The sequence below is a fragment of the Impatiens glandulifera genome, chromosome 4, assembly GCF_907164915.1.
Source record: "Impatiens glandulifera chromosome 4, dImpGla2.1, whole genome shotgun sequence".
Taxonomy (NCBI): Eukaryota; Viridiplantae; Streptophyta; class Magnoliopsida; order Ericales; family Balsaminaceae; genus Impatiens; species Impatiens glandulifera.
The window spans coordinates 44011260-44033231 of NC_061865.1; the positions used below are offsets into that span (position 1 = coordinate 44011260).

General features: G+C 31.4%; 1 protein-coding gene across 1 annotated transcript; it reads right to left on the reverse strand.

Annotated features, from left to right (window-relative positions):
* Window positions 1-881: 881 nt before the first annotated feature.
* LOC124935980 (scarecrow-like protein 8) lies at window positions 882-3322 on the reverse strand. The gene has a single exon (XM_047476425.1). The coding sequence runs from the start codon at window positions 3165-3167 to the stop codon at window positions 1272-1274; it is 1896 nt and encodes a 631-aa protein (XP_047332381.1). The 5' UTR covers window positions 3168-3322; the 3' UTR covers window positions 882-1271.
* Between the last annotated feature and the right edge of the window lie 18650 nt (window positions 3323-21972).

Here is a 21972-nt window from a genome sequence, read left to right on the forward strand (position 1 = left end):
AGAAAATAGAAATATGAGTACACCAAGAAATATATGTACATTCAAATTATTTTTTAATGAATCATTTGTATAATAAAAATTGTTCCATCCATTAGAAATACCAAACAATAGGTGTCATAATAAGGATGAAACAATAATCCCTATACTACGCCATATTCTCATGACTATGACTAAAATCAATAATATTTGATAAGCACTTAATATATGTTATTTGTTATCATAACCCAATATTTCATTCTAGTTTTCTTAAACTCCAAGTAATTTTTTATGTCGACATTTGTCATCCAACTAATATTTGACTTTTGAAGGCTCTTCCTTCTACCCTCTTAAGTTTTTTATATAAAAAAATTTAATTATATGGTATTAATATCACATACTAACCATTCATTCACCCTAACTAAAACATCAACTATTTTATTTTATTTTTATTAAATTTAATTTTTAAAGACAATTTTTTTTAATAATTTATATTACACAAATCTCAAATAACCCATTTCTTTTATTAAATAATATTTTCATCCCTTTTTCTAATCGAGCGGCAAAACCCTAAAGTTGGGTTCGAGCCCGTCAGGCCACAAATTTTGCGTTTGGTTAATTGTATTTGCGTGCTACATACTTAATGTTTTGTCTATTTAGTTCTAAAAAAAATATCTTTAGACATATAAATCTAAAATCATGAAAGATTTAATATATACAAGGCAGGTTAAAACATGAAAATAAGCTCTAAAGTGTTTTCTAAATAGAAAACACTATTTGTGCTACATGTATAAGAATTAAAAAAATGAAGTGGAACATCAATGTGTGGATGAGCAAAAGCTTAACTAAGCCCAACTAAGAAAAGAAATAATTCCATGGATAAATGAGAATAATAATAATAATAATAATAATATAAATTGATATATATTATTAAATGAAGAAAGCCCTTTTTCCCATGGTTGATTTGAGAGAAAGATAGAGAGAAGGGGCCAAACACACAAACATAAAGACATACCACACAGCCTAATTTATTATCATATCCAAACGCGCCCTTTATTCGTCTGTTTGGTGAAATATTCCTTCAAAGTTCAAACCCCACAATTCCTCTCTCTCCATTAATAATAATAATAATACCCCACTCATCAAAATAAAAATTAGAATATTTCTTCAACTACTTAATAATATTAAATATTAAAACTATTACTTACTAATATTATAATATTAGTAGAATCATATTTATAGTTATCATTGTAAAAAAGTAGAACCGGTTCGAACCGGACCGGTCCGGTTCATATTTAATGCCAAGCAGATGCGACGGTGAGTGTCCTTCCTTTCCAACCAAAGCAGATGCTTCCTTTCTCTTCCATCACCGTAAAACCCGGACTGCCACGTGTACCCGACTCAAGCTTAACTCGGAGTGAGTCACTCATAACTCGACCCATTTCTCGTCCTTTAAACCCGGCCATACTCATTCTCGCCATCCATTTCCCCAAAACCTCGCATCTCTCAGTCCGATTCTTCCCTTCACACGCCACCGAGTTAGCCGCCCTCCGACCCAGTCCTTCTTCTACCCTAACTCGTTCCGGGTTTTCACGATTCGGGACTGTAGCCTCCAGCGAATCGAAAAGCGACCCGTAGTAAGAATACACCTCGGCAACCCGACCCGTGAACGACGCCGTATTCACGTTCATATCTTGTTCAACCATGGTTACCACCATCGGAGATAGACTTTTCACTTGCCGGAGTAAATTGTCCCGGAGATTCTCCGTTGTTACACTTTCGTCGGGTAATTTGTAAAGCTGGAAAGCGAAATTCACAGCTAGAGCTTCTTCAGGATCGATGATCAAATTCTCTAAAGTGAGAAATGTATTTCTATGGTTTATGTTGAAATTCAGAAAGACTCCAACTTTATCTGCTTCCGCCTTTAGCATATCACCAACAACCTTCAACCTTTCTTCACTGTCACATCCGATATCAACAAAGGCTGTGATTTTCAAAGACGTGGGCTTATCGGCACCCTTTTTCCGGGCGGCGGCGAGTAAGTGGATTAAATGCAAGAACTGAGAGCCCTTTCCGACGTCGAAATCGACGACGTGAAGCTTTCCTGATGGATGATCTGATATGGCTTCGAGGATGGCGAGGTTAGCCGCCATGAATCCGAGCTTGAAACAGGGAGAACCCTCGTATAACATTTGGGTTGAGAAATTGTGTTCTTTGCTGTAAAGCTCTGTGATCGGAGGTGGGTAATCAGTTGGGTTCATGCGAGATTTGAGAGCCGACACCATATAAGACGTTAGCCTTTGTTCTGATGTACCTCTTACATTTGCTACCTGGTTTAGACGAGTCAGGATCTCTGTTGCAACCTCTGTTTTTCCTTCGGAAATGGCGGATGCAGCCTCCATTAGAGATTGTTTGGGACAAATAATAGATGGAGAGGCAGAGGATGAGCAGGAAGATGAGGATGATGTCGGGGATGGAGAAATGAACATCTGGGTTTGGGTTTGGGTTGGGGTTGGAGTTTGTGTCGGAGTTGGAGAAGGACTAAGTAGGTTTTCGATTGTCTCCGACCATTCACTATTCGTGATAACAGAAACAGAATCACCTTGTTCCTCTTCAACATCATCCAAAAGCTGTTTCTCAAGTTCTTGAAGACGATTCATCATCTTCTTCTCCGATAATTGTGCAGAAGAATCCCTATTTGAAACCAAATTCTGAAACGAAGAAATAGGGATTGAAGGATTACCAGCAGAAGGAAGTATAACACCATTTCCATATCCAAAACCGACAGATTGCGGTTGGATTTGTTGATGAATCGGATACCCATGTCGAGCAGTCATCATTCCAAGACCATAAGATGGTTGAGAAATAGAACCCGGAAAATCCGCAGAAATCGGAGAGGGTTGCTGAAAATTTCTCTGTTTCACATTCCTTAAATAAAGACCCATTCTTTGTTCTTGCTGCTGTTGAAGTTGGTGCTGCAGTTGATGCGCCTGAAACTCAGCCAAAGATCTCTTTCCTCCGGTCAGATCTGGCCGGCGTTGGATCATCTGATCGGTAACATGATTCCCATAAAACTGAGACCTGTACGGAACTTGTGATGAGTTGTTGTTGTTGCTTGTGGATAATGATCTTCCCGCCCCGTTGAAATCTGAACCATCGCCTCCGCCGGCGCCGGTGAAACCCGATGACATCTTTTACAAGAAAACAAGAAAAAAACCCAATCAAGGCTTTGATCAATTTGAAAAGAAACTCATTAGAATTCCTAAATTCTAGAGAGAGAAAGTTTTGGTAATCAAGAAATAGAGAGAGAAGGTAGAAAGAACTCCCAAGTTGCAAGTATTTGTGGTTTTCGTGGCGTTATTTAATAATATGTTTCTTTTGGGAGTAATATATCGTGCCGTTATTTATGTAAATAAATAAATATCACCTGCTACCAATACTAGGTTATAAAAATGAATATCCACCGTTGGATTATCACAATCTTGTGTTGCATAATTACGTAACGCGTACTGATTCGCAGAGGATCCGCCGTAGCTATCCCTTTCAGTTAGGAATGACTGTTTTTATTTAATTTAAATTAATTTTAAAATATTATTTATTTATTATTTATTATTTATTATCAAAATGGTTGCCTTTACACGCGCCAGTTCACAATTTTTCATGAAAAAAATTCTCTTTCCTTTCTATTCCCCACTAAATACTCTTTCCATCCTTATTGAATGAATGTTGTTAGGCCCGGTTTGATTAGTTTATTATTACTCAACCACAAAATAAAAAAATAAAAAAATATGACTTTCTAAATTCTATCCTACATTTTTACATCTTTTTTGTTTATCAACTTATGAGTTATGACCCAATTCATTGAACAATACTATTTATTGACCTAATTTAACATTTGACTATATTTGGCTATTTGCAAATAAGCATAAAATTAGTTTTATTTTTTTATAATTCAAAACATGGGTTGAGGAATTGTTTATATATTTAATTAAAAAAATATTTATTTGATCAAAGTTCCAAGTTCCAACTTCTGAATTCCAATGTCTCATTTTAGGCCATGGGTGGCACGTGAAGTTACAAATGATATCATTATTGAAGATTAAGATAAGGATACACTAATTGAGGATTACAAAAATATATATATTTTAATTTAGAGGGGTTGTTTAAATCATTTTAATTAACATAATCAATTATTGATTATACAACTCATTTTTGTGCTTTATAGAGGTTTTAACATAGACATGTAAATTAATTGTTTGTTAAAATATATATTAGATAATACAATTGAATAAATGTATTGTTAAGATAATTTAGTAAGTATTTTAAGTTAAATCACAATATATAATAGTGAACATTAAGATTTTCTCTTGAAATATGTACATTATTAATGTAGATTGTAATAATATTACAGCACTTGATTACTCATATCTATTTAATTATGTTTTAATATAATTAGTATATTTAAATTTGTGAAATATTATCATAATCCATATTTATTTATGTTTTAATATAATTAGTATATTTAAATTTGTGAAATATTATCATAATCCATATTTAATTATGTTTTAATATAATTAGTCTATTTAAATTTGTAAAATATTATCCTAATATTACTTAAATATTATAATAATATTATTATTATATTAGTTTTTTTTTATATATTTAATGACATTTCTATAAATTAGATTTAAGATATGTAATTATATATATTATTCAATATAATATTTTTTGATATTTTTCTCTATTCTTTAACACGGTCTCACATACCATATTTGAATAGGAAAGATATTATATATTATTTAATATAATATTTTTCCTATTTTAATATTGTATTAGACGTTCTTATTTTTTAACACACAAAATTATAATCTTTTAATTTTTCTATCAATTATTATTATTTTAGTAATTGTTGGAGTGCTCTAATAAAAATAATATTATAATTTTTTAATAACATTTTCCTTTTATGTTTGCATTGATTTTTTTCCATTAATATATCATAGTTTTAATTTTTTTTTTCAATTGTTGTTTCTCTCAAATCTTCTTCGTAGACTCGTGAATGTCTAGGGTCTTAATCCAATTATATGCATTTATACACATTATTTGTTTATTATTTAGTCAAAGGCAATAATCACCATGTCGTTAAAGTTAAATAGATTTCGACACTCAAGTTTGAAGAATATATTAACATTGTTTTTAACCTTAATACTTTTTATCTTAGTTTGAGAAATTTTGTTATAATATATATTAGCTTATACACTCACAAGTTTTTTAAGTTTAAATTTTTTTTCATCAACATTTTAGAATCTCATTTTCAATTTCAAGTTATCAATTTTTTAAAAAAATTGAAGGAATGAAGTTATAATATATAATGATATACTTATAAGATGTTATCACACTATTATTATTATAACTTTAATTTAGTGTCTATAAATTAAATATAAAATATATAATTATATATATTATTATTCAATATAATATTTTTCTATTTTTCTATCCTATATAATTTAGTGTCTATAAATTAAATATTAAATATATAATTATATATATTATTATTCAATATAATATTTTTCTATTTTTCTATCCTATAATAAATAAAATGGATAATTAAGTTGTTGACCTGATGCACAATAATTTGCATAAATAATTCATGAATGTGTTTTTAATTGACTTCACTATCATTTTATTTAAATAATTAAAAATATTTGTTGCAATATTAAATAAAACAATCATGCCTTTCAAATATAGTCATATTAGAGTTACCTACAACTTATTATTTTAAGCCTTTTCTTCTGGAAAATTAAATTAAGTTTTTATATAGAAAAAAATGTGATTTGAGAAATAGTCGGTTGTTTATAAAGGAGAGTCAAAGTTATCCACATAAAAAATACTTTACAAGAAATAAAAACATTTAAATGAATTACATAATTTTGTTTTATCCAATACAATATATCATATTTAATTTACTATAGATAAAAAGATCTTAATTTCGAGATTGGTGTGAAATTGAAATAAATCATTAGAGAAGGTTTTTTAAACTTTTGATTACTTTATATAATAGCATAAACTACATGTTTAATCAAATTTTAAATTAAATTGTGTCTATCCTTATTCAAACTCAAAGGTGGTGGCCCATAATATAATACTATTTAAATAAGTGCTGTCAAAATGCATAGACATAGTAATTTGAGTCTTAATATCTAATTCCTAGTTTTGAAAATCACTTCCAAAGAAGGTTAGATCGAAACAGTTTTTGTTACATCTATTTGGGCACTATCCCTCATCGCAGAAAAAAAAAATCAAACACACGAGATTTTGCAGAAATCAAAAGAAAAATAACAACACAAGAGAAATACAATATAAAAAGGTACTAAAAAAGGACATGCATTCACTTTGAAAGTATTAAACTAGTGGGTTTTTACTATTATAGACGCTTATTCTTTTATCTCTAATTTAAAATTTTAAAATAATTTCAAGTCAATAAATTTATTTTATAAATTTTGTGTAAGGACTCATTGTACTGTATTAGAATAAATAATTAATTTGAAAATGATTTTATATTTATTGAATTTCAAAATTAATTAAATTTCAAATTCTTTTAAATCAACATACAATGTACAAATAAATAAATGATCAAGTTAAATGAGAATTATATCTAGAATTAATATTGTTTAAGTTTGTTTTGTTGAAAAAAATGGACTATCAGAGCACCGTGAACAGTCGGGCACAGCTAGCCAGGTGGGAACCCAGGCGACTAGGCGATGCACCTTATCGACCACGCGAGGCTTGGGAGTTGTTCATCAACTGTTTTAGACTTGTGTAACTGCTTATATTCGCTTCTATTCATATCTTGTAACACTTCGATTTTAATCAAACTCGATTCAAAGAAAAACTGTAATTCCATGTTCTAGTTTATTACTACTTTCATTTAGTTCTAAACACTTCATTTTATCTTTCTAGACCATTTAGACATATCCAAACGGTGTAAATTTGAAATGCCTAAATTTTAATAATTTTGGATCTCGGTTTCGTTTGTTGTTCTTGGTTTGGGGGTAGGTTAATCTCTTTTGAAGTGCTCGATTGTTAGTTTCGATTATTGGATCTTCTAAAAACATTGATGAAAAAAGAAAAATAGGAAAAAACTGGAAAGAACAATTATATATAACTTGAAGAGAAAAAGTTTTAAGAGTTTTGAGTGTTGTATATCAACTTATGCAAAGAACCATATTAAAGGAGTAGATTAGCCTAGAAATTCTAAATTATTTATACATACAAGTCCAAACTCATTAATAATTAAATAAGTCATAATTGCATAAAAGACAATAAAGACCAACAATTTTCAAATTTGCTGACAATTAATGCTTTGCCTCATAATCTCCACGTAAACTTGATTTGGTTCGAGATTCTTCACGTCGAGCAGCTCTCGCATCTATGCAGATTTGACTATTGCTAGCACCTTTGTAAGAATGTTTGCACGTTGCTCTTTAGTGCTTATGAAATCTATGACGATCTATCGGTTCTCGACACATTCACGGATAAAGTGGAACTGGTGTTGATGTGTTTGTTGCGTCCATGAAACACCATGTTCTTCATTAATGGACTTGTTGTCGACATATAGGGTTATTGGCTTCGGCTCGCATACGTGCACCTCACTCAACGAGTTTCTCATCCAAAGTCCTTGATACGACGCTACAATAGCTGTCATAAACTTCGCCTCACATGAAGATAAATCAACAGTTCGTTGGTGTTGATGTGTTTGTTGCGTCCATGAAACACCATGTTCTTCATTAATGGACTTGTTGTCGACATATAGGATTATTGGCTTCGGCTCGCATACATGCACCTCACTCAACGAGTTTCTCATCCAAAGTCCTTGATACGACGCTACAATAGCTGTCATAAACTTCGCCTCACATGAAGATAAATCAACAGTTCGTTGTTTCTGAGATTGTTAGGAGATCAGATTTTCGTTGAGATAAAACACTACCCCTCTAGTGTTTTCTGTCTTCTATGTCATTAGATAGGTCGTTGTCAGTAAAACCAATTCAACTTCTCGTCATATTCTTAACTAAATCTCATAGCTCGTCGTTCCCTTCACGCAATGAAGAATGTGCTTTACTGCCTGTTGATGTAGAGTGGTAAATTGCTCCATATATCAACTCACTATGCCAACTGCATAAGAGATATCGGGTCGAGTGTACGTCAAGTACTTAAGACACCCGATGATACGCCTATACTCATTCGGATCCACTAAGCTTCATTCCACATCCTTTACGAGCTGCAGTTTTCCTTCCATCGAATACTTGCTCGTGTTGCAATCCTCCATTGCGAACTGTTTCAACACCTTCTTCGCATAAGTCGTCTGCTTCACCTCGATGTTATCTTTCTTTTGGTCCACCTCGATACAAAAGTGGTACAAGAGTAGCCCGAGATCACTCATCTTGAACTCCTTCATTATCTATTTTTTGAACTCCTCGACACCCTTGATACTTGATTCAGTCACGACTAAGTCGTCGACGTATACGCCACGATGAGTACTTCGTCTCCATGGTTTCTCGTAATATTATTGTTTATACAACTCATTTTTTTTTATCTTGATAGAGGTTTTGACTTAGAATCATATATTAATTGTTTGTTAAAATATATATTAGATAATACAATTGAATAAATGTATTGTTAAGATAATTTAGTAAACAAAATCCATCAATGTTACTTTAATTTTTAGGCTATATACTATACATTCATAAAAAAAATTCTAAACATTAATATCAAATATTTCCCATATAAATTATTTATGTATTTTAAGTTAAATCACAATTCACATCACATATCATTAATGTATATTTCCATACAATTACAACACTTAGATTACTCATATCCATATTTATTTATGTTTTAATATAATTAGTATATTTAAATTTGTAAAATATGTTCATAATATTAATTAAATATTGTAATAATATCATTATTATATGAGTTTTTTTTTTATAAATTTCATATTATTATATGAGTTTTTTTATATAAATCTCATATTATTATATGAGTTTTTTTATTTATAAATTTAATAAAATTTCTATAAATTAGATTTAAGTTATGTAATAATATATATTATTCAATAGGATACTTTTCTCTATTATTTAACATGGTCTTCATTCCACTATAAAATAGGAAAGATATTAAATATTATTTAATACAATATTTTTCTATTTTAACATGGTAGTAGACACTTTCATTTTTCTATCATTATAGTCTTTCGATTCTTCTATCAATTATTATTATCTTAGCAATCGGTGGAGAGATCAAATAAAAATAATATTATATATTTTAATAAAAAATTTCCTTTTCATGTTTGTGTTGATTTTTTTTACTTAATCTATCATAATTTTGAATTTTATTTTTCAATTGTTTTTTCTCCTAAACATTAAATGTTTATGTTTATTTAATGGTCTTAATCCAACTTACACCGGTGAAAAAGGGTATAGACACTTAATCCAACTTACACTGGTGTTTATTTAATTTTATTTTTCAATTGTTTTTTCTCCTAAACATTAAATCGGTTTTGACCCTATAACTTTCGGTATAGACACATTATCGAAAGTTTTGGTAACTCTCGCCATCCCTCGGTATTAACTCTTTCGTTAAAAACAATTGGGCATTTACCGATAGATATCGTAGAGTTTTCGGTTTAGATACCCTAGAGTAAAACCGATAGGTAATTGAAAGACTTTCGCTTTTTCCACAAAGAGAAAACTGAAAGTTTTACAAATAACTCTCGGTTTTACTCCTTAGGAAAAAACCGAAAGTTTTCTAATTAACTCTCGGTTTTTCCTTTTGAAGAAAACCGAGAGTTAATTAGAAAACTTCCGGTTATACTCCTACGGGGAAAACCGAAAGTTTTCATATAACTCTCGGTTTTTCCATTAGAAGAAAACCGAGAGTTAATTAGAAGACTCTCGGTTTTCCCCGTAGGAGTATAACCGAAAGTTTTCTAATTAACTCTCGGTTTTCTTCAAATGGAAAAACCGAGAGTTATATGAAAACTTTCGGTTATACTCCTACAGGGAAAACCGAGAGTTTTCTAATTAACTCTCGGTTTTCTTCTAATGGAAAAACCGAAAGTTTTCATATAACTCTCGGTTTTTCCATTTGAAGAAAAACCGAAAGATTTCAATATTACTTTCGGTTTTTTCCTGTAAAATTTTAAAAATATGCTGATTATTTTGCTCGCAACTAAAACCTGTTCAGCCAAACCAATAAATCAATAATAAAAGAAATGACACATACATTAAACGATCACATTAAATGATCATTATCATTACAAAATTTACAACCCAACTAATAATCCGAACAATCTGTTATAAATTTAAATTGACACAACTACTAATGAAAACATGTTTTGAATCGAAACAACCAATGAAAACGTACTAGAATTAGCTTGTGAGGAGAGGAGGTGGTTGTTGCCTCATAAATAATTCGATTCTCTCCATTCTTGCATTCATTTCTAACTTCTCCCTCTCCATTCTTGTCACAATTTCTTCTTTTTCCGCTTGCATTGCTTGAATTGTGCGCATTTTTTCTTCGTCCCTTTTCTCCAGTTCCTCCAGCTTGAGCGCCATTCTTTGATTCTCTTCAAACAATTGCTCATTGTTTCGTTGTGAACTGTTTCCACTTCGACGATCCTCACGAAAGTGTGTGGGCCGGATGCCTAATCCCATTCCGAACACTACCCCGTGTTTTTGTTGTCCGAACACCCTCTCCGTCAATTCAAAATCAGATATTCCAGGTTCGTTACTAAGAACCTCCTCCATCTCAACCTGCACAATTGAAATAAAGTATCATTTTTATAATAAAAAACTAGGCATATTCAATTCACTTACAATTTTCTCTTGCACGTGTTCGTCCGGGGCGGGTGTTGGGTTTTCTTTTGTCAGTTTTGGGTACGGGTCCTCTTGAATACTTCAATGACAGACGGTGCCCGTCCCATTTCAATCGCCTATTGAAATAAATGATTTATATAATTAATAACAATCTTTAGATTAAGTTATTACAAATAATGTACTTACCAACTCTTCTTCAATTTGTGCAAACGGTCTACTTCCCATATGATGTGGGAATTTCAGCTGCTTCCTATTAATCATATTTGTACGACTGTTTTGCTGTATTTGAAATAAAAAAATGAAGTTAGATTAATTAATATCAACTTTTATTTGAATTATGAAACCGTACCTTAAATTTTTCCGTGAAGAAATGGTTGCGACACACAAACTCCCAATCATCTCGATCGTAGTCTGGTGGAGGATTAGCCAGTACCGCCGCCTCGTCTCCTTTGTGGACGCGGATATATGACTTGTTCAAATCTGACCGCCACCTATCCCATATCTGCTTGGCGTGTCCCAATCCGGTCTTTCAAAATGAATCAATAGAACCATTAGTAACTTCGAATGGATCCTGAAAAAAATAACATTTAAATGTTAAAAATAATTATTTAATGAATAATGTATAATTAAGTAATAATTATTACCTTGATAGCAGTCCAAAGTGAATCCAATTGGTCCGCACTTAATGCCTTCCACTTTAGAAGCCGGTGTGAGACGGCTGCGGGGTCTCGGATAATCGATCCCACATGTCTAGACCACCTTTTTCTTCCCACGTCAGCACCGCCCGGCCTCCCATCTCTCTTTCTAAAAGTAAGAGGAATCCTTGTGCCCGCTACCCTCTTAGACAGCGCGATATTCTTGTTCTTCTCCCGTCTCTTGCGGGCAGAAGATTCTTCAAAATTATCAAATTCATAATTAGATATGTGAATCAATTGAAACAATAACTAATTTGTAAACGAGTTACTTGTCGATGATGGGTAGGGAGTGGAACCGTGCTCCTCCTCGTCATCCTCCTCGTTAGGCTCCTCGAGACCCTCGTCTTCAGCCTCATCGTCATCCACCATATCTACAAACGTGCTCTCTATAAACTCTTCGGCCTCCGTAGCCTCAACATCCTCGTCTGTTGGGGGAGCAGTAGCTATCGGGACCACATCAATAGGTGGTTCGTCTCTAGAAGACGATTCTCGGAGCCTTAAGTTCTCTAATTGGGCAAGTAAGTTCTGGTATGGCTTCGACAATTTGCTCGGTGTTTTCCTCATACTCTTCCAATTTTCTTTACGACCTTCAGACATTCTTAATGCATACCATTAATAAATGAGCGAATAATTGAAATGGAGTAGTAATAAGAACGAATATAAAGTAAAAAACATAAATCTACCTAATTAATTAATCTGAACTATATGTTTGTAAACCGCGGTTTTATTTTTATCACAATCTTCCAACCGGGTCGAGCTGACATATTAGGGGCGTAGAATACTTGTTTCGCTTGACTCGCCAATATATACGGGTCTTGACTTTGGGTTTTCAAAATTCGGTTTACATTTACACTTACGAAGCCATATTTATCCACTTTCACTCCTAGTTCTCCCGAGTGTGTATCAAACCACTTACACTTGAATAAAACAACTCGTTTGTGAGAAAAGTATTGTACTTCGATTATATCCGTTAAAACTCCGTAGTATGACATAGTTTCAGACCCGTTGTACCCCTCAACAACCACCCCACTATTTTGAGTGGTCAAACCTTCGTCGTGTTTTTCTGTACAGAATTTGTATCCGTTTACTTTACACCAAACATACATAGACGAGTACATACTTGGACCTTCTCCTAAGATCTTGAAGTCTCTTGATATGTCGTTAAATTCTGCTAAATGGGCGACCTATATATATATACCCGAAATGAAGTTATTAAAATGAATAAAAAGAGTTAGGATATATGAATAATTATGCTTTCTACCTTATTTGTTTATTATTTAGTCAATACATGACTTGCTGTTAAATACATTTTAACACTAAGTTTGAAGAATATATTGATATTTTATAATATTGTCTTTAACCTTAATTATTCAATATTTTTTTATCTTAGTTTGAGAAATGGTGTTATAATATATATAATAGTTTATAAACACTTAAAAAGTTTTTTAAGTTTGAAAATTTTATTATCAACATTTTAGAATCTCGTTTTTAATTTCAAGTTATCTACTTTTATTTTATTTTAATATGGATGAGCTATGCTATAATATATAATGATATACTTGTGAGATATTATCAAAAATATTATTCTTATAACTTTAACTTACTGTCTTTAAATTAAATATAAAATATGTAATTCTATATATTTTTTAATATCTTTTTATTTCTCTTTCCTATAATAAATAAAATGGATAACTAATTTGTTACCTATTTATGCGACAATAATTTAGATAAATAACTCATGAATGTGTTTATAATCGACCTCACTATCATTTTATTTAAATAATTAAAAATATTAGTTGCAACACTAAATAAAACAATCATGTATGCCTTTCAAATATAGTCATATTAGCATAAAAGATTTGATTTTTTAATAATAGTTACCTCCAAATTATTATTTTTAAGCCTTTTCTTCTTCACATATTCAAAAAAACATATACTTGCAAATTAAATTCTTTTTATATAGAAAGAATGTGATTTCGATTAATTAATCTAAATAGTGTTTTTATTAAGGAGAGCCCAAAGTTATCCAAAAAAAAACTACTTTAATGCACAGTTCTTCAAAGACAATTGGTTGGTTGTGGGTAAAGACGTTACTGATGGGGTTTTGGAGTTTTTTAAGAACATGAAGATGTTAAAGTAATGGAATACAACGGTCCTAACCTTGATCCCCAAAACTACGGTACACAAGAAAATACAAGATTTCATACCAATTTCCTGCTGCAATGTGATTTATAAAATAATTTCTAAACGATTTAAAAATGTCATAGGAAAAATTATAAATCTTAACCAATCTGCATTCATCCCCGGTAGGACAATCTCTCATAATATTCTTCTCATGCAGAGCTTTTTAAAAGGCTACGGGAAAAAAAAATATCCCCAAGAGTGGCTTTCAAAATAGATATCAAGAAAGATTTCGACTCTGTTAGATGGGAAGTCATTCGGGACTTTCTGGTTGTTTATGCTTTTCTTATGATTTTTATTGATTGGATTATGCAGTGCGTTTCATCATCCTGCTTTGTTGTTAGTGTCAATGGAGTACACAGAAGCTATTTCAAGGGGGAAAACAGGGTAAGGCAAGGGGACCCCCTCTCTTCTTACCTTTTCGTAGCTATCATGGAGATCTTTGAGAGCATCTTCGCGGTGTTCCGAAAGAATCGTCCATACATCTTTCACCCATTCAGTGAGGTAGAGGAGGTAACTCATTTATGCTTTGCTGACGATTTGTTCATTCTAGCGCACACAGACATTGATTCCATTAAAACTATTAGGGATGCACTAACGTTCTTTTGAGGTTACATGTTTAACTATTAATGAAAGCAAAAGTGTGGCTTTTTATGGAGGCGTGAAGGACGAAACAAAGTAGAACATCTTCAACATCATGAGCATCAAGGAATGTAGCTTTCCCGTAAGGTACTTAGGAATTTAGTTAACTGCGAAGCAGATCGAGATCTCACACGTACAAGCCGCTGATTGAAAAGGTAAAAAACATGATATCTAGCTAGACAGCGAAACAAATTTCTTATGTAGGGAGGATCGTACTTATCAAAACTGTGGTCATGGGCATAGTTGGCTACTGGGTATAGAATATGGTCATTCCGAAGAAGGTAATGAAGGAGCTCGACACGCTGATGAAGAACTTTATCTGGGGCAATAGCGGAAGAGGATGAAAGAAAGTCAATTAGACCGCTCTCTGCAAACCGAAGGACGAGGGAGGCATCGACTTGAAGAATTGTATCGAGTGGAACAAAGTTCTCACCTTCAAGCATCTATGGGCTTTGGAGCGCAATCAGGAGTCACTTTAGATCAAATGGATGCATACGAGGTTTATGAAATACGAAACCAACATCTGGACCTGCAAAATTCATGAAAGTATGAGCTGGTCTCTAAAAAAGATTATGAAACTAACAAGCGATATTGCAGATTTATATGACATCTGGCTAGGGGACGGGAAAGGCACTCTATTCTGGCACGACCCCTGGTTCAAAAACCAGTCTATCATCCACAAGGATGAATTTCAAAATACCCGTATCATAAGGGACTACGCAGAAGTGAAAATCAGAGACATTAAATATGGGAATTGGGACTTACTCCTAAGAAGAAATCCAGAAGGATAGAGGATACATGATCATATAAGTAACATACAACTACACGACAGACCGAATATTTATAAATGGAAAGCTGAGGACAATGGGAAACTGATATCGAAGAAAATATGGGAAGTAACTCGGGAAAAAGCGTAGAAAGTAGAACGGTCTTCTCTTGTATGGTCAACGAAGATTATCCATCGACACTAGTTCATCTTATGGCTCGCCTTCTGAGAAAGACTCAACACTCGTGATCGTATCAGCAAGTATATGAGCATCCCGAACGCAAGTTGTCTTCTATACAGAGGAAATGAAAAACCATAGATCACCTATTTGGGAGATGTTGTATTACTTCGGAGCTTTGGGACAGATTCTATAAAAGCCTGGAGCTAATTAGTTTCCTGAGCAAATGGAATGAAATTCAAGAAGCGACACTACTCAAAGCCAAAAGAAATAGATTTGCAACAAGCATGTTCAAGTGCAACTTTGGAGCAAAGGTGTATAACATTTGCAAAAATGGAATGCAAGGGTATATGGCAGAACCCGCAAAAGTATTGAAGAGTTATGGAAAGATATTGTATCGGATTGCAACGCCCTCACGGGAACGTGGAGAAAAATTCCAAGCACGGAGCATAACTGGAATATCTGCAGGAACTGGAATTTACCGTTTTTTTGAACTCACTAGAATTGAAAGCATTATAATTAGATAATTTATTTACGTTTTCAGCTTTTTAGCTTTTATTCAGAATGATACAACTTCAAAATCATTCTAGGCCTGTCTAGAATGATCTCTTAAACTCGTAGTTTTTTTTCCCATTTTTGGGAATTTTTAATGAAATGACGCTAAGTAGTTTTTCCCAAAAAAACTACTTTAGAAGAAATAAAAACATCTAAATGAATTACATTCTTTTGTTATCCAATACAATATATCATATTTAATTTACTATGAATAAAATGATCTTAATTTCGAGATTGGTGTGAAATTGAAATGAATTAATAGATAAGTTTCTTAGTAGTTTGATTACCTTAATTAGTGGATATAATAGCATAGACTACATGTTTAATCAAATTCTAAGTCAAATTGTGTCTAACCTTATTCAAACCCAAAGGTGGTGGCCCATATAATACTAATAGCTTAAACAAGCGTTGTGAGAGTGCATGCATTGTAAAACTCTCATCACTAAGAGTCAGCATAAAATTTGCTATCCGAAATCCGAGTTCGTATCTGATTTTTTTTAGATTCAAATTTGGATTCGGATTCGGATTCGGATAATCCGAACTTTTTAGTCCGGATTTGGAATTAAAAAAATATTTTCGGATATTCGAACTATCCGAAATCAGAAGTCGGTATTGGGAGAAAGCTTAGAAATTGGTGACCGTATTATAAATATCTAACTCTTCAATTTAATTTTCGATTTTGACTAATTTATAATTGTGTGGAACATTATATTTGAAATATGTGGTGTTTTGATGTATTACTTTCTTAAATATGTTTAATAGTGATTATTGCATTCAAGACAGTGTGCAAAATATTTCGGATAATTTGGATTATCCGTATTGTATCCGAAAAAAATCGAATAGTTCGGATTCAGATAGTTCGGACTCGGACTCAGATAGTAAAACATGAAATTCAGATAGTCCGGATAGTTCAGATTTAGATAATCCGAATGCTCACTCTTACTCATCACAATAGTGGAGCCCAACTAACAACGTTTGAATGACTCGATGATGGGATGTATTTATTACCTTTCTAAGGCCATTTGGAGAGGAGGAGACACTTTAGAGAGAAAACAAAGAGAGTTTCTAAAAAAAAATCGTCATTAATTTTTTTCGACTTTAGTTCGGTTGATTACGGGCTGATTGGGAGTTGTTCATCAGTTGTTTTAGAACTTGTGTAAGTGCTTATATTGCTTCTATTCATCTTGTAACACTTCAATTTTAATGAAACCAGATTTGAAGAAAAACTGTAATTTCATGTTTTAGCTTTTTACTTTCTGTTATTGTATTTAGTTCTAAACACTTCATTTGATCTTTATAAACCATTTAAACTCATCAAAATGGTGTAAATTTGAAATGCTTAAATTTTAATATTTTGGAATTTCGGTTTTGTTTCCTCTTCATGGTTTGTTGTAGATCAGGCTCTTCTGAAGTGCTCGATCACGTTCCAGACATCACTTATATGATACATGTGTGAAAGGCCTCTTTAGCGTCGGTTTTAAAAATCCAAAAATAGGTTTGAGTTTCATATCGATTTTACTTTTTTTAGTTTCGTTCGATGTTTAGATAGATAATTGTTGTTTGTGCATGGTTGGTTTCATGGATTAAATTTATATATGTGAAGTAAGTTGGATCGAATACGTAAAAAAAAAACGAAAAAAAGTTGGGATTTTATTCTTGGGTGTCCGGTTTGGAACACGGCCAAGATTGGGACCACGACCTGGTTTTCGATCAATAAATCCAAGCCACTACCATAGGGAAAGAATCAGGTTGACCTTGTTTTTCAGTGAAGCCTTGGCCTAATTTTCGATCGAAAAAAGCTATTTTAGAAATATATCTTACCTCATGAAAAATAATAAAAGTGTCATTATCGTCTTGACATGAACATCATCCGTCTTGACATGAACAACTCCAATTCCTTCAATATCGCCTAAATGGTTGTTTCCTATCAACATTGTTCCACTATTCGCTTTTGGTATTCATGGAGACTCTCCATACAATGTTTCATGTGGAAAGAACACAAAAATCTATAATTCACTCCCCATTGGACTAATCTATTGTGATAGCAAGGATCTTATCAAATTCACATCCATTCTCAACATATGATATCATGTCGGTTCCGAGAATTGGACTAACATATGATATAGTGCCGGTCCTGGGAATTGGGCTGCCCCAGTCCACATAGAAAAACATTAAATATTTTTATGGTTACTCTAATTGTAATTTTAAAAAGTGTTAAAAGAAATTAATTTTTATGTAAGCTTTGAACTCATAAATAAATAGATAAAATTATTTTTCATTCTAAACCATTATTCTATAAATTTTTTAAATGTAATATATTTAACTACAATTTTTATTATTTTTAATAAATGAGTTGCTCTAAGGTGTGGATTGTCCTAACCCGTGGGCTTGCTTGGCTTATTGGGCTTACCCTAGAGCCGACCTTGACGATACTTCACTTTTCTTGTATGTTTGTTAGATACATGCAAAAACTTCTAAAGTTTCATTCGTCATGACACTCAAATCATTTCACATTTTCCTTAACCTTAACAAAAATTTAGAACTCTCACTATTTTTACTTTATTTAACATGATATTGTCTACCTCTAACAAATAAGCTTTTTCTATTGTCTTATTTACTACAATATTCTTTCTCGATTTCTTCTATGAACACCAAAATACCTCGTACTTCTTCCACCTAAAATTGATGGTCATTAACACCATTAAGAATTACAATTTATACAACTTTTGAAAACCTCCCATAACTCGACAACGATAATCCTTCAAATTCTTAAACTTCCTCTCCTCTCAAACAAAATGGCTCTAATATCACTTGTTGGAATACTAGAATACAAGTATTTCTCAATCAAATCAAAAACAAACATAAAACAATTGTGGATTATTATAACAGTTAAAGGACACAAACACAAAAATTATAGGGGTTCACCAAAAAAGAGTTTACATATATTTTGAAGCACACAAAACTTAATAACTTTTAGTATCAAAATGTTATAGGAGTATTAGAATGATTCTATCGTAATTAAAATTCACGTAGAATCATAAGGAAATTCTTCATTCTAGAAAAATACTTGACTTTCTAAAGTGCTCGATTATACTTTTAAATAAACATTAATTAGGTTAACATCAATAATTTATCCAACCATTTTTATGCGATAATTCAATAAAGTGCGGCTTGTTTGAACCAATTTAAAAATTTCAATTATTTTGAAATTTTGATCAAACATAATCGGGATGGATCAAACATGATCTAAACAGTTGTCCAACATTATTACAATCATGTTGGGATGCATTATGGGCTGTGATCCAAGAGGATTAGCCCAAGAATAACAAATTCGATTTTTGAATTTTACAAAATTCAAATTTGAGTATTTCTATTTAAGGTTGTTTGATTGTTTCTAACTTATACAGAAAGTTCACATGTGATCCTAGGATCGATATCCAATCATAAAATACCATAACCATGCAACATACAAGATTTTGCAATTTGAAATATAAAAATTTCAATTTCAAACTGGAAATATGAATTAGAGGTTGATTGAAAACTTACAAAGAATTGGAGAACACTCCTATGACTTTAAGGAAGCTTTTGGAATGCTTAGATCCAAGTTGTAAGGCCTTACACGAAAATTCGAAATTTCCAAAAGCTTGAAGCTTTAATCGGAAATTTTTGTAAATTTTTGATTTGAAGCTTGAGAGTGCATCTCTTGGCTTCAGAATGATTCATGGGGGTTATTTATAGCTGCTCGAGGTCGGTTGTGGGCTTCAAGTAGATTGAATCAGTCAAAATCTATTATGGTATTTTATTTGTTATTCCTCAACTTGGACGGAATAGGGATGAATCATCCCTATTTTTTTAGGAGAAATGATCACCTTGGCAGGGTGATCATTTCAGCCTTTGAATTAGTCGTTTTGGTGGATTAACGGTTGAGTTCTAAGTTTGGAAAATCAAAAGTGGCGGTTGTTCTAATTATCTTCCCGACGATCGCGACGAAGAAGACAATCGGGGTGTGAAACGACGTTGTTTTGTACGCAAATTGGCGTTCCGTTAGTGGTCCATTGGCGATCGGGCGTTTCGTTAGCGTTTTGGCTAGCGAAGCTAATGCTCGGTTAGCTGATCTAGTGCGATGCGCGTGCTTCTTCGGTTACAACTGGCTATGCGGACGCGTCTGGGGCGTTGGATAAGATTCCAGCGCCCATCTGTTGGTCCTAATTCTTACTATAGTCGATCTTCCCAATTTCGACCTCATAGGATCACACATTTTATTATTTATTTAAAATCTTAATGGATTGTTTGAAATTGATTTTTTTTTTTCAACTTTTTAGCTTTAATTTTAATTTTTTTAAATAAAAAATATTAAAATAAATATACCAATTATTTTATCAATTTATTATTATTTTTATATTTTTAGGATTAAATAAATGATTTTTGAAGATGAAACGGGTACCTCATTTTATCCTAAATTATTTATTTTAATCCCTGATATTTTCTAAAATTATTTTAAGATAAAATGAGTACAATATTTATCCCAAATAATTTTATTATTTTTATTTTGACCATTTTTCTTAATTAGTTAGGTTTTAACTATCATAATAATTTATTTAGTTATTTTAATTAAGTTTTGGTCATGAGTTTAATTATTTTAATTTTATTTATTTAAAAATAAATTAAAATAATTATTTTAATTTTATAAATTGATTTATAAATTTTTAATATTTAGAAAAATAAAATTTTCTAAAATCATATAACAAAATTTATAATTTTTATTATTGTCAAGTGTACTGAAAAATTAAAAACACACTCTTAGTTATAAGCAACACTTGCACATAATTTATATTCTAAATTCGTTAAAAGTTCAATTGTATTTAATTTAACTATTAATTATGAACTCTTTGTTTACATACTAAATTATAAGTCTTGCAATATATTAAGAAGGTATATTTATTTATCATTATTGTATTTGTTTGCCAATACACATCTCCAACACTTAGCTATAGAATTATCTTACATACTCTTCGAAATAATTTTTTTAACTAAAAATTCACTTTTAGTTTTTTCATCCAAAGTGTATAGGCTCGGTTTGATAGATTTTTACACTAAGATGCACGATTATATACCATTGACATTGGTTTGAAAAAAATATAAAATTGCCGATTTCCGTTTATTGCTCAATTACAAAAAATATATATATATATATATATATATATATTTGTTCGCCAAAAATATTTGCTAAATAATACATCCACGTACTTAAAATTAAAAGGGTAGATGTATAATGCTTCATATACATTTAATTAAATTTGAAATATGTTTCATACATAATTTTGTTTAAAATTACTAATTGTACATTTTTTTTTTGAAATTATTCTCTATACATTTATTTTTGTTTGAAATTGCTTATACATTTATTTTTGTTTGAAATTGCTCCTTGTACATTTATTTTCGATTGAATTTACACCATAAATATCTAAAACAATTTAAATTATTATAAAATCGTAAATTTGTGTTGAAAATAGACACAAATTCTTCTTATGTGTTATATCCATTTCATTTTTAAGTCCTATCGCGGACAAAACTTTCACTTTTGTCTTAAGATAACTTATTCAATTTAATTCTAAATTACGATGCATCTGTTTTGTTTCATTTCCAAACAAAAATATTACATACTAAGACGACGATGATGTTGTTACTCATTCATCTCCTTTATATTTAAATATTGTGTGTCTGTGTTGTACCTTCAAAATTATCTCTAAAAAATAAAAAAATATTGATGTTAAAAGAGAATAAAATATTTGATATTCTTATAATTAAAATGTAAATAATATAATAAAGATTATGAAATAAAAAATATGATGTTATACTAAACTTGTAATAAGCTTAAATTAGTCGGTGTGACTTACACCAAAAGGGCGATTATCCTCTAGTGAGAATTAAAGTAATTTAATTTGAAAACGAAAAAATTTATTAATCAAAATAAATTTTAATCAAAATCTAAAAAACACAAGTTTTTTAAGCGAATAATATTTTTAAATTAGTTTTAAAGAGAGTTATGTTCTTCATTTTATACCGTTTAAAAGAATCTAAATATTACAAACAAAAATAAATATA